This window comes from Erpetoichthys calabaricus, chromosome 1 (genome assembly GCF_900747795.2).
Source record: "Erpetoichthys calabaricus chromosome 1, fErpCal1.3, whole genome shotgun sequence".
Classification (NCBI taxonomy): domain Eukaryota; kingdom Metazoa; phylum Chordata; class Cladistia; order Polypteriformes; family Polypteridae; genus Erpetoichthys; species Erpetoichthys calabaricus.
The window spans coordinates 114,468,745-114,481,232 of NC_041394.2; the positions used below are offsets into that span (position 1 = coordinate 114,468,745).

The 12,488-nt window shown below is 38.9% G+C and overlaps 1 protein-coding gene across 1 annotated transcript in view; it reads left to right on the forward strand.

Annotated features, from left to right (window-relative positions):
- LOC114654698 (synapsin-3-like) overlaps positions 1-12,488 on the forward strand; it is a 749,936-nt gene that overhangs the window by 294,187 nt on the left and 443,261 nt on the right. The window contains exon 4 of the mRNA XM_028805409.2: positions 5,923-6,014. Coding sequence (XP_028661242.2) covers positions 5,923-6,014 — 92 coding nt within the window. The remainder of the gene's footprint in view (positions 1-5,922; positions 6,015-12,488) is intronic.

Here is a 12,488-nt window from a genome sequence, read left to right on the forward strand (position 1 = left end):
ACTAGCAGCTGGAGAACCACACACACACAAAAATGGGTAAAGTGGGTCTTAAAGGTACTGTTGATTAAATGTCAGCCAAATCTGAATCTCCATCCTCAGCCATTCTTCAGTTCCATTGCTCTGTCCCTCAGCATTCCCACTGTGAGATTTCATTCCTGTCTCCTCCACCCTGTCTGTCTCTGTCTTTCCTTCCATGCCTACCACCACTGCTCATGACAATTTGAAGTTCCTCATTGCTCACATGAGGTTTGAGGGAACAGCTACCTCTCTCTTACCACTTCTCTGAGCCAATCCAAGTCATGATCCAGACTCTATAGTGTTGTGATTATTTTGGTAACCAAAATAACAAAGGGTTGAGGACTCCAAATTAGCCCACAAAATAAATTGCACCCCAAAACAACCTGGCCCTGATAAAAGCATGAGGCTTCAGTCCTGAATAGGCCTTCGAAGAGAAATTAGGCTTTTAAATTCAAGACAATAGCAAAACAGCCCCATAAACCTTGAAATACTGTTTGTCTGTCCAGAGGGAGAACCAAGTAAACTCTAGCTGAAGCAAAGACAAGTCCACAAATTCTAACAAAAATAGAGCAAATTGTGCAAAAGGCTTTAATGAGCAAAGAAGTAATTGCCAAAAGCAGTCCAGGTAAACAGAATCTTAAAAAACACAATCTGAAACCATATCCTAAATCCAGAGCCACAGGCAGCTAAAAACCAAAAAAAAAAAAACATCAGTCACAAAGTACTTTATAAGGCTGTGGGGTGGTCCCTTAACTATGATTTACAAAATACAAGGAACATGACAGAACATATTCTCACACATATTAAGTAAATAAACAACAAATAATGAAAAATAACATAAAATTGACACGGTGGTACAGCAAGAATAAAGGTTGAGAATTCTTTAACTACAGAATTGCTTTTTCATGTAAAATTATGCCCGTGTCTGAAAATTAGGGTTGTGGTTAAAAAATAAATAATGATGAAAATTTTATAGAAAAGCCAAAACATAGTAATGTTCCCACAAGGCCAATATACTGTATATTCTTTTCATTGTCATCTTTCTTTGTTCCATTATTTAGTACTAAATTACTATGGCCTGTAAGATTAAATTCTGAAATGTCTAGTGCTGAGGGACTGTATGAGGAGATAGTCACAGGTAAAATGATGGAAACCTTATTTTAATTTTGATAGTAACCTCAGATTAGTATAATTAGAGGAGGGCCACATGGTAGCCTTCAACAACCAGAATAAACGGCAAGTAGGCTGAATGTATCAAAAAGTGTGCACTTGGAGAAATTAAGTAATGTTGATCATAAAAACCCAAAATAGACAAACAAAGTTTACCTCCACAGGTCTTGATCCCCTGAAAACCTGGTACTACTATGTATTCCCTTCATTTTCTACCAGTCTTTTTCTCTGTCACCTGATCAGACTTTGCCATATCTTAAATTCTTGAACGCAGACACATTGACACCCCAGAAGTGAAGCAGCTCTGTTGGAGACAGTTCTAACCCCTGTAACCACTTTCAGGGTGAGTAATGACCCTCATTTTGCTATAGAACCCACATATATTAACACTTCTAGTGGCAATTGGTGTAACATGCGCTTCTGATATTTATTTTCTGTTAAAGGAACCAGGTCTCCATGATGCTTCTCAGCTGCGTATTCCCTTAAAAGATTAACATAAACTAAGTCAGGGACTGTGAGCTACTGGTTTCCCTATAGTGATTTCTTTGTATTAGCAGCCTGGCTCTGGGCAGCTGACACATACTTCCACCTATTAGTAAGGAGGTTTTATAGCTTGTCATCAACTTTACAATGTTCAAAGGAAACATCTCACTTTCTTCTGCAGTGTAGACACTGACTGTTGCCCTTCTGTGGCACACCTTCAGGGCTTAATTCTCCTTCTCCTGTTTATTTGATAAGTATGGAGTTAAGCTGCATTCAACAAACATACTACCAAAATAAAATTCCTTAATATATGTTCTAATTCTCAGAGACTGTCTCAAGCATTTACTTCACTTGCTTCAAGATGTCAATTGTTTAATAGAATCCAACCAGTTTAGTTTGTGCCCATAAATGATTTGTTTGTCTGTGTTTCAACACTTAGACCTTAGCTGCTTTCAGCATTTCTGATATATTTTCTGTTAAACTTTTTCTCTGTTATGAACTCCTGACAAAGGGAAAGATGCTTAGAGAAAATAAAGAGCATTTAGAACTGACCGTGAGGTGGAAAGCATGTGAGAGATCATAGTCAGGCTTAGAAAACCAAGTAAACAAACCAACACCAGAGTCAGAGTCAAAGCCAAAACCAAAGTCCTAACATTACAATCTTTTCAGAAAGAAGGAAATTGATCCTTTATTTTGCTGCTGAATTCTTCATATAACGATCTCAAATAGGTGTTACATGATGAAGTCATCTGTCATTCCTTCACATGACTGGCAGTGGGTGATGTTGCTGTAAACAGCTTAGCTGGCTCCATGTAAAGCAAGCCTCAAAGTAGCAGTCATCAGTATAAATAATGGTACTGTATTGGTGTCACTGTTAGAGTGATAAACATTATAAACAGGCATAAAAACATATCCAATACTGTAGTAGTATAACCTAAGAAATTTGACAAATGAGAGGCCATTTAGTCCATCAAGCTTGTTTGTTTAGCTAATAGCTAAGTTGTCCCAATATCACATCCAGATTCTTCTTAAAGACTGTCAAGGTTTCTCCTTCAACTACATGACTCGGTAGTTTTTTTTTTTCAAATTCCCACAACTCTTTGCATAAAGTAGTGTTTTCTGGTTTAAATCCTAAATACCCCTAAATAAACTAAGTTTCCATGTTGTTTGCTCTCTTGCATTAGTAAAATATGTATTTTCACACGTGTATGTTAAGACAACATGGGCAGTGTACCCACTTGCAGTTTCACTGGGGAACCCGTCTCTTTCCACAATCAACTGAATATGCCTCCACCCCATTGAAAAAAAATCTGGTATGAAGAGGTATGCATGTACTTAGTTTATTCCAGATGTAAAATGTAAGAAAAAATTAACAACAAATAAATAAATAAAAACACATTAAACCTTAGCTGGGAAACTGCAACAGAAGGCAGAGGAAGATGTGTGAATTTCAGCACATAAATTCCAATATATTGTACAAAAATGTAATGTTTCTCTGTGTCTCGTGGTACATAGAAATTCTTTAAAGGAGTGACAAGAAAAATAACTTTGAAAGCAAAGGGTTTGTTGGATAATTAAACTTATTTAGTTACACATTGTTTACTTTTTTCCTTCAGCGTGATATAGTATAAATATATATATATATTTATACTATATAAAAATGTGAATTTCCCATTGGGATTAATAAAGTATCTATCTATCTATCTATCTATCTATCTATCTATCTATCTATCTATCTATCTATCTATCTATCTATCTATCTATCTATCTATCTATCTATCTATCTATCTATCTATCTATCTATCTATCTATCTATATTTCCTACAAATATAACTGCAACTGCAATACTTCTTTTGAGAGATTGCTTAGGCTAAATATTTCCAAAAAGGAGGACACCTGGTACCAAACAGTATTCCTTTGCAATGCTTTGGGATTTACATTTACACTTGGTACAGTGATAGCTGACAGATCAGTAATAGCTGACAGATTGGGGCACAAGAAATTCCAGATTTGCACATCATAAAATGTTTTGGTTGTGTTTTGTAAAATATAGTTTTTTGAGAGAAATCTCTGAAATGGCAATTTGTTTTTGTTTTATTTTGTATTAGTGTTAAACAAATATTTTTATTTGTATAAAGCCATTTTCATTGTCTATATTACATAAGTAGAGTAATAGCAATTAATTTTGGGGTATATAATTTAATTGCGATATTGCCACAAATTCCTTAGAGCATAAATTTCAATAAAGTCCAAATATTAGATAAAATGAATCAGCTGACACACATTATATACATTTCATTACATTTGACAGCTTTTTGCTAGAAGCCTTTGCTTTCTTACACCCAACATTAATACCTCATTTGTTCTCCTCATTTCACTGGTTCCCCATACTCTTCTCCTAAATTCTCTGGATAGCAGTTAGAACATTCCTGTGAAGTATTTCACACCAACTGCATCTTGTGTTTGTCATTTTTTGTGATCATAAACATATTTCTGTTTCCTTTTATAACTCACTCTTGCACCTACTGTTTTTATGCTGTTTTCTTGTGCTTTTTTCAACTTGCCACCTTCCATCTTTGTATTTTGGCCCTGATTAAAGCCCCACTTCATCTACTGAACTGCTGTACTGTGTCAGAATTCCACCAGTGCGTCGTCTTGTGTCTCTAAGGTCCTTTTTTATTCAGTCACCAGCATTATCTGATACATAGATAGATAGATAGATGGATGGATAGATAGATAGATAGATAGATAGATAGATAGATAGATAGATAGATAGATAGATAGATAGATAGATAGATAGATAGATAGATAGATAGATAGATAGATAGATAGATAGATAGATAGATAGATAGATAGATACTTTATTAATCCCAATGGGAAATTCACATTCTCCAGCAGCAGCATAATGATACGATAAATAATATTAAATTAAAGAATGATAATAATGCAGGTGAAAAAACAGACAATAACTTTGTATAATGTTAAATGTTAATGTTTACCCCTCCGGGTGGAATTGAAGAGTCGCATAGTTTGGGGGAGGAACGATCTCCTCAATCTGTCAGTGGATGTCAGTGTTATCTGTTAATGTTGATGATTTCCCATTCATCTGTTGACATTTTTTTGCTACTAATATCACTGCATAATTATGTCTAACATTCATCTTACCAAACTTCAGCATCTCTGTGTATGGCTTCATGTTACAGACAAGATGATCGCCCTCTCAGAACCCTGCCACTGATGTTTCTACTGCCTGCTTGAAAAACATACACTTTCCACAACTCTCACTGCACTTTTACACCTTTATACTATCTTCCTTTCTCATTTTCTGCAGGTAGCAGACATGTTCTTTCATTTTAATCCCAGGACCACATCACCTGAATTTCCTTAACTACGAGAATTCCAAGGCTCAGTCTTTAAACATCTACTCTTTAATTTCTTTCTTTTTATCTATCTTAATACAACATTTGATTTTCCAGGGGGTAACAGGTCTAGGATCATCACAAATTGTTTTTTTCTTTCCACCTACATTTTGGTCAAATTCCTTATCATCTTTGTAATTTCAGGCAGGAATGGGTGGCCACATGAAAATGAACCATGGCTCATTTGGTGGGTTATTGGAGTTTAGATGAGTTTAGAGCCTTGCTGATGACCACATTCTTTAATAACTTCATATGAGTACCAGTCACACCATTTTAAGCACAGGTCAAGGGGACAAAGCCACAATTTGTGCCACCATATAATAATTAACATTAAGTTGAAATAATGTTTTTCGATGGTACACTATGAGAAAAAACTACTGTTTATTGCAAAATAGGTGGTGGCACATTGATTATGATTTTGTAAAATAAATGGAGGAAACATCATTAAAAATCATTGTTTTTGTCATGGGTGGATGCAGTTTCCCAGTTGTTGTTTGTGTACAGTTTCTATGTTCTCCCTGCATCTGTTAAATTTTCTGCAAATTTCTCTGGTTTTCCTTCCACATCCACAGAGATGTGCAGGTTAGGTACAACTGCTGTCTCACACCTTCCGAAGACCAGGTCACTGCCTGTGTGGAGTTTGAACATTCTTCCTGTATGAATTTTTCTCATAGTACTCTCATAATTTTCTCCCAAATTTCACCTGCTTAGTTTTAGATTGATTAGATGGTGACTTTAAATTGATTTGGCATGGGAGAGTATGGTGGGGTGTATGAGTGGGACCTGAAAAGCAAAGCAATTAATAAAATAAGGTATTGCTTCTGTTTTTTAGGCAGAGTTCTCCGAGATCAATTTGGCATCTTATGTGAATGGTGGCTGCATGGTTGATATGCAGCTAGTGAGAAACGGTACAAAAGTTGTCAGGTAAGTGTTTTGAAAAATTCTTTGATACTGGATATCTGTTTATAGATTGTGTATTTTCACATTATTCTCTAGAAGATTTAACTGCTAATTAATCACTTTATTAAGATATTGTGGCCATATTTTAAACACCTTTTTGGCTACCAATCTGTGAATAATTTCAAATACTTAAAACATAGCAGAGAATCTTACTTGTAAATTATTCCTTAGCCAATTAGACCTGTACCTTAAATTTAAATGGTTGATGTTTTATATCCAAAAAATAACAGGGTGGTTGGCTATCCATCCCTTCTTTTTTGCTTCTTCCAAAACATGTTTGCTTTAAGCCAATGCCTACCTTGACATTAAGACTGAAAGAGATACCATTTAACTGCAGAGCAAACTCATGAATGCACCCACAATGTGGACATTCTGTCCATCTATTTATTATCTGAAACCTCCATTTCTAGGGTCACAAACATCCAGAAGCAGCTCCAATGGCCACAGGCAGAAACCAAATGTGGAAGGTCATGGACACACCCAGAATATATATTTAAAAAAATTGTCTCATGCTGGGTTGCTGAAATTTTAGTTTTACTAAGACAGGTTCTGTTTGATATATTTCTAGACTTTCCAGTCACGCTGTAACATTCTAATCCTCTCTGTACGTTTTTACTTTCCTGCTGTCCTGTTCTTTTTTGTTACTTTGGTAAGCTTTTTTGTGTTGTGAGTCAAGTGCTGGATTCAAATCCTAAACCTGGCATTGTTTGAGTGGAATTTGAGTGTACAGCAGAGTTGCATGGTATACCAGTACTGCAAAAGTCTCAAAAAACCCAAATTTTAAAATGGTATGGTACCAGCATTTCCGGATTTTCATGACCAGAAGTAAATGTCAGCTTTCCTCTTCTCCTGCCCAAAATTCTCTTGATACTCGCTATTGTTGTGGAGGTACATCCTCTTCTTAGACTTCACAAATCAAATCTACACGTGATCAGAACTTCACAGGGACACCCCCTTCACATTGCTTTGATCTGAATCTTATTGCTTCAACGTGACCAGAACTTTGAGGTAACCCCTTATTGCTTCAACACAATTGGGCTATCAAGAGCGAAGTGTTGCATAGTGTGGCACAGTGGCATGGTGCACTAGAGAAGCAGGGAGTTATCTGTCATTAGCCTCGTAACCATTTTCGTACTGAGGTCCAAAAGCTGGTATTGTTACCAAACTCAAAATTTTATTACTGATCCAACACAACTGTGTAGGGTTTGTCCTGATATTTGTACTATGCAGAATGGTAACTCTGATCTGGCCCTGGATTACAAACTGTAGCTATATTGGTGAGTCTTGCAAGGAACTGATGTTCTGCCCAATGTTGGTTGCTGGTTTTGCATTCAATGACACTGGGATAGAATTGAGGTCCTGGAAATAATAACATTCTGAAACATGCTAATCTAATTTAGGGATTGTCAAGGGTTATCTTAGAATGTTTCAAGTTGATAATATTTCTATTGACTGCAACAACATTTTCAATATCTTATGGATGCCACTGTTTTATTTACAGCTGCTACAGCAACCACTAGTCATGTGATCCACAATGTACTATGTGTGACATCACGATGACACTGATATACAACATGTCAACATTACATTTGGAATCTGCATATGTGGATTTCATAAACATATCTGGGCTACATTGACCTCTATTTTGGTCTTGCCTTTACAACATCAGACCGTTGTTAATACTTTTCTGACACCAGATTTTTGCTTTGCAGCTTTGGCTTTGGTGAAAAATGGTTTTGTTTCCTATCTTTGACCCCTTCCTGCCTTCTGAATACTCTTCTGTTCTTTATCACCGGTACAATTTTTATTTCAATTGGTCAATTTAACCTGACAGATGCAGAATAATACTGTTTTTCCCTTTCAGACACAATAGGATTTATACCCTTGAGCCCTTGGCAACCTTGGTAAAGTCCAAGCTGAAGACTATAGTCTTTGTTGGGGGAAGGTTACTAGCCTCCCATCAACCTTTCATGACTTTGCTCTTGTAGTCAGATGATTAAACATTCTGCTCTCTAGTGTTCCTTTGGACTATTGCAGCCATTACCACCTCTTAGACCTTGGAAAGAGATTTCTTTAGATTTTATTACCAATCTCACAGCTTCTCCCTATTATAGTCATTGTTGCTTGGTTTTCAAAAAGTGTGTATTTTGTGCCCCTAAATACTTCTCTGCACTAAAGAGTTTATTCTCATGTTTAATAAGGTCCACAATTTCTTTCTCAGTTTTGGAGATTTTTTATCTTTTGCTTTTTAATTATCATAACATAGAGTACCATCTAGTGATTTGAAAAAGTTTCTTAGGTGCACAGACCATTCTTCCCAGTGTAGCTTGTTGGAGTTGTTGCTTTTTCAAAGCACTCCTGGAATATGCCTGTTGCTACTGCTGATAACCAGAATGTATCCATTTGAATTTCCTCATGGTTTAATACCGAACATTTAAAAAATTTTGTCCAGTGTCTTATGAGAACCAAGTCTTTCTGACTGCTCATAAAATCTAAAGAACCAATGGTCTTTTGGGCTGTGAGAAACTATCGTTGGCCAGAACCTCTGCCACAAGGTTTGCTGATCACAATTGCAAAACGTGCTATAGACTTTATGGTCAGACACAAAGTATGCTTCTGTACATGTGAATCCTGCCTAAGGGTTTGTTTCACAAACTGGGAACACGGTTCACCTGCCTATACACTCCAATAATAGTCTCATGTAAATTGGCAATGCCCAAACACTATAAGATCCTTCTCATTTATCAAGTTTCTTGCCTCAAACTTCAGTGCAAAAGAAAGACACCCCTACCTTCCTTGGAAATTTCATCCATCCATTATCCACCGTTTATCCGAGGTTGGGTTGCGGGGGCAGCAGCCTAAGCAGGGAAGCCCAGACCTCCCTCACCCCGGCCACCTCCTCCAGCTCCTCTGGGAGGACCCCGAGGCATTCCAGGGCCAGCCGGGAGATATAATCCCTCTAGCGTGTCCTGGGTCTGCCCCGTGGCCTTCTCCCAGTGGGGCATGCCCGGAACACCCCCCCAGGGAGGCATCCAGGGGGCATCCTAATCAGATGCCCGAACTACCTCAACTGACTCCTCTCAATGCAGAGGAACAGCGACTCTACTCCGAGTCTCTCCCGGATAACTGAACTCCTTACCCTATCTCTAAGGGAAAGTCCAGCCACACTGAGGAGAAAACTAATTTCGGCCTCTTGTATCCGTGATCTTGCTCTTTCGGTCACTACCCAAAGCTCGTGGCCATAGCTGAGGGTAGGAACGTAGATCGACTGGTAAACTGACAGCCTCACCTTTTGGCTCAGCTCTCTCTTCACCACGACGGACCGTTGCAGAGCCCGCATTACTGTGGATGCCACACCGATCCATCTGTCGACCTCGCCCCTCCATTCATCCCTAACTTATGAACAAGACCCCAAGATATTTTAACTCCTCCTCTTGACACAGTAATGCGTTCCCAACCCAGAGAGAGCATTCCACCCTTTTCCAGCTGAGAACCATGGCCTCGGATTTAGAGGTGCTGACTCTCATCCCCGCTGCTTCACACTCACCTGCGAACCGCTCCAGTGAGAGCTGGAGGTCACTGTCCAATGAAGCCAACAGAACCACGTCATCCACAAATAGCAGAGACGAGATTCTGAGGTCACCGAACAAGACCCCCTTCGCTCCTTGGCTGCGCTCAAAAATTATGTCCATATAACTTATGAACAGAATTGGTGACAAATGGCAGCCCTGGCGGAGTTCAACCTCAACAGGAAACGAGTCCAACTTATTACCAGCAATGCGGACCAAGCTCCTTTTCCTCCTGTACAGGGACTGAATGGCTCGTATCTACAAGCCTTATACCTTGTACTCTTGGAGCACACCCCACAGGATGCTTCGAGGGACACAGTCAAATGCCTTCTCCAAATCCACAAAACACATGTGGACTGGTTGGGCAAACTCCCAGCCCCCTCCAGGATCCTGGCCAGGGTGTAGAGCTGGTCCAGTGTTCCACGGCCGGGACGGAATCCGAGATTCGACAATCGACCGAACTCTCTTCTCCAGCACCCCTGAATAGACCTTACCAGGGTGGCTGAGGAGTGTGATCCCCCTATAGTTGGAGCACATCCTCCGGTCACCCTTCTTAAAAAGGGGGACCACCACTCTGGTTTGCCAATCCAGAGGCACTGCCCCCGATGTCCATGCGATGTTGCAGAGACGTGTCAACCAACCCCACAACATCCAGAGCAATGAGGAACTCAGGGTGAACCTCGTCCTCCCCAGGGGCCCTGTGACCTCAGAGCTTTTTAACTACCTTGGCGACCTCTGCCCCTGTTATGGATGGGCCCCCCCCCCGGAATCCTCCAGCTCTAAGGAAGACATGCTGGTAGGATTGAGAAGATCCTCGAAGTATTCCTTCCACCGGTCAATAACATCTGCAGTTGAAGTCAGCAGGACCCCATCTCCACTGTACATAGTGTTAGCGGAGCACCGCTTTCCCCTCCTGAGGCGCCTGATGGTTTGCCAGAACCTTCTCGGTGCCGACCAAAAGTCGTTTTCCATGGCTTCCCCAAACTCCTCCCATGCCCGAGTTTTTGCCTCTGCAACAGCTGATGCCACCACACACTTGGCCTGCCGGTACCCCTCAGCTGCCTCTGGAGTCCCACTGGTCAACCTGACCCGATAGGAGTCTTTCTTCAGCTTGATGGCCTCTCAAACCTTAGGTGTCCACCACCGGGTTCGTGGATTTCTTGGAAATTTGGAATATAAAATGCAAGCTAATTCATGATTCTAAACAATGAGATATTTGTTCACATTATATTGTTCATTGACTCGTTTTTTAGACTGAAGTAAAATGTTTATGATGTGATGTACATGGCAACCCCCACCCCTCTTCTATGGGACTTCCATAGATTTTCTTTTCAGGCTAGAAGGATATGTTTGGAGCATGAGCTTAAGGACATGGGGCTCTGTTGTGATCTTTCCAGGCTTTTTTGGAATTTCATTTAAAGTTTATTTTTCAAATTATCACAATTTTTATTTACTACAACACCATGTATAATTTCTTATGCCTGCTTCAATTTTTATGCAGTTGCCATGGAAACCACTAAGCCCCAAGTTCTGATGTAACCATTATAAAAAAAAAGGCAGCTTAAACAAACACTTGGATTACTTAAACAAATGTGTTTTACTTTAAACTTAATTGTGGTTTTGCCCTTTGAACATTAGACTCTTCTAAGCATTTCTCTAACCTCTGATTTTTGCCTTGGGACTTTGGTTTTGATGAAAGATTGTTTTGTTTTGTTTTTTACCCCTGCCTGCCTTCTGACTAATGTTTTGCCTAGAACTATTTTCCTCAAGGTCCCTTTTTCTATTTTTTAAATGTCCTTTTCAGGACAAGTCTGTATTTTTTCTAGCTCAACCACAATAACATAGTATCTGTTTGTCTGTCTGTCTGTCACTATAGGCAAATTTTATCGTGGCAGCATTTGGCACAAAGCTGGAAACAGCCAGGGCACAAGTCATGCATGCACTCACTCACACAGTGCCTATTTCAAATTGGCAAATTGGCAATTCAAACTGAACTGCATGTATTTTGGGAATGTGAGTTGAAAACTTCAGTACTCAGAGGAAAACCCATGCAGACAATGGAAGAATGTGCACACACTATACAAACAATTAATAAGTATGGGATTTGAACCCTGACTGCTGAATATTGCAGTGGCTTCCACTGTGCCTACGTGCCGTATCCATGAAAATAATGTGTTTTCACAATATGTAAAATGATTTGAATTTAACTGAATTTACATTAATTGAATGAGCTGATATAATAAATAATTTACTAAATATTTCATTACATTGAACTTTGTGAAAAGGAAATTGTTTAATTTTTAAAAACTTTCATAATATTCAGGTATCAGACAGGAGTGACTAATATAAATCCAAAGATCTTGGATTAAAAACAGATTCTTAATTATAACAGTAATGACCTTCCCTACAGTACCAAATGGCTTTAGGAATTCACTACTCTAGGATTTAAAGCCATTTGTTAATTTATGGGAAAAGTAGAGGATATATCATTGTTTTCTATAGCTGCAATTAATAATGCAGATTTGGGCAAATCACTCTGAACTCAAAAAAATTTATTAATAATATGTGATAAGCATGCAAGAACAAGAGGATGACATGCTAACTTTGGCACCTGCTTACACTGCATCAAAACTTTTAATAGATAATTACTGCTATCTTCCTACTCTAAGGACCTTTTGATATTGCACATTCTGTGTGGGCAGAACTGTCTGCATCCTCTCTAGGTTTCCTCAAATATCTAAAGCAGGTGCAGAAAAGTTGTATTGGTGACTCTAAATGGTCTGTGTGTGTGTGTGTGTGAATGCCCTGTGGCAGACTAGATTTCCATTCAGGATTGGTTTCTTCCATACACCTGATGCTTCTACAATAT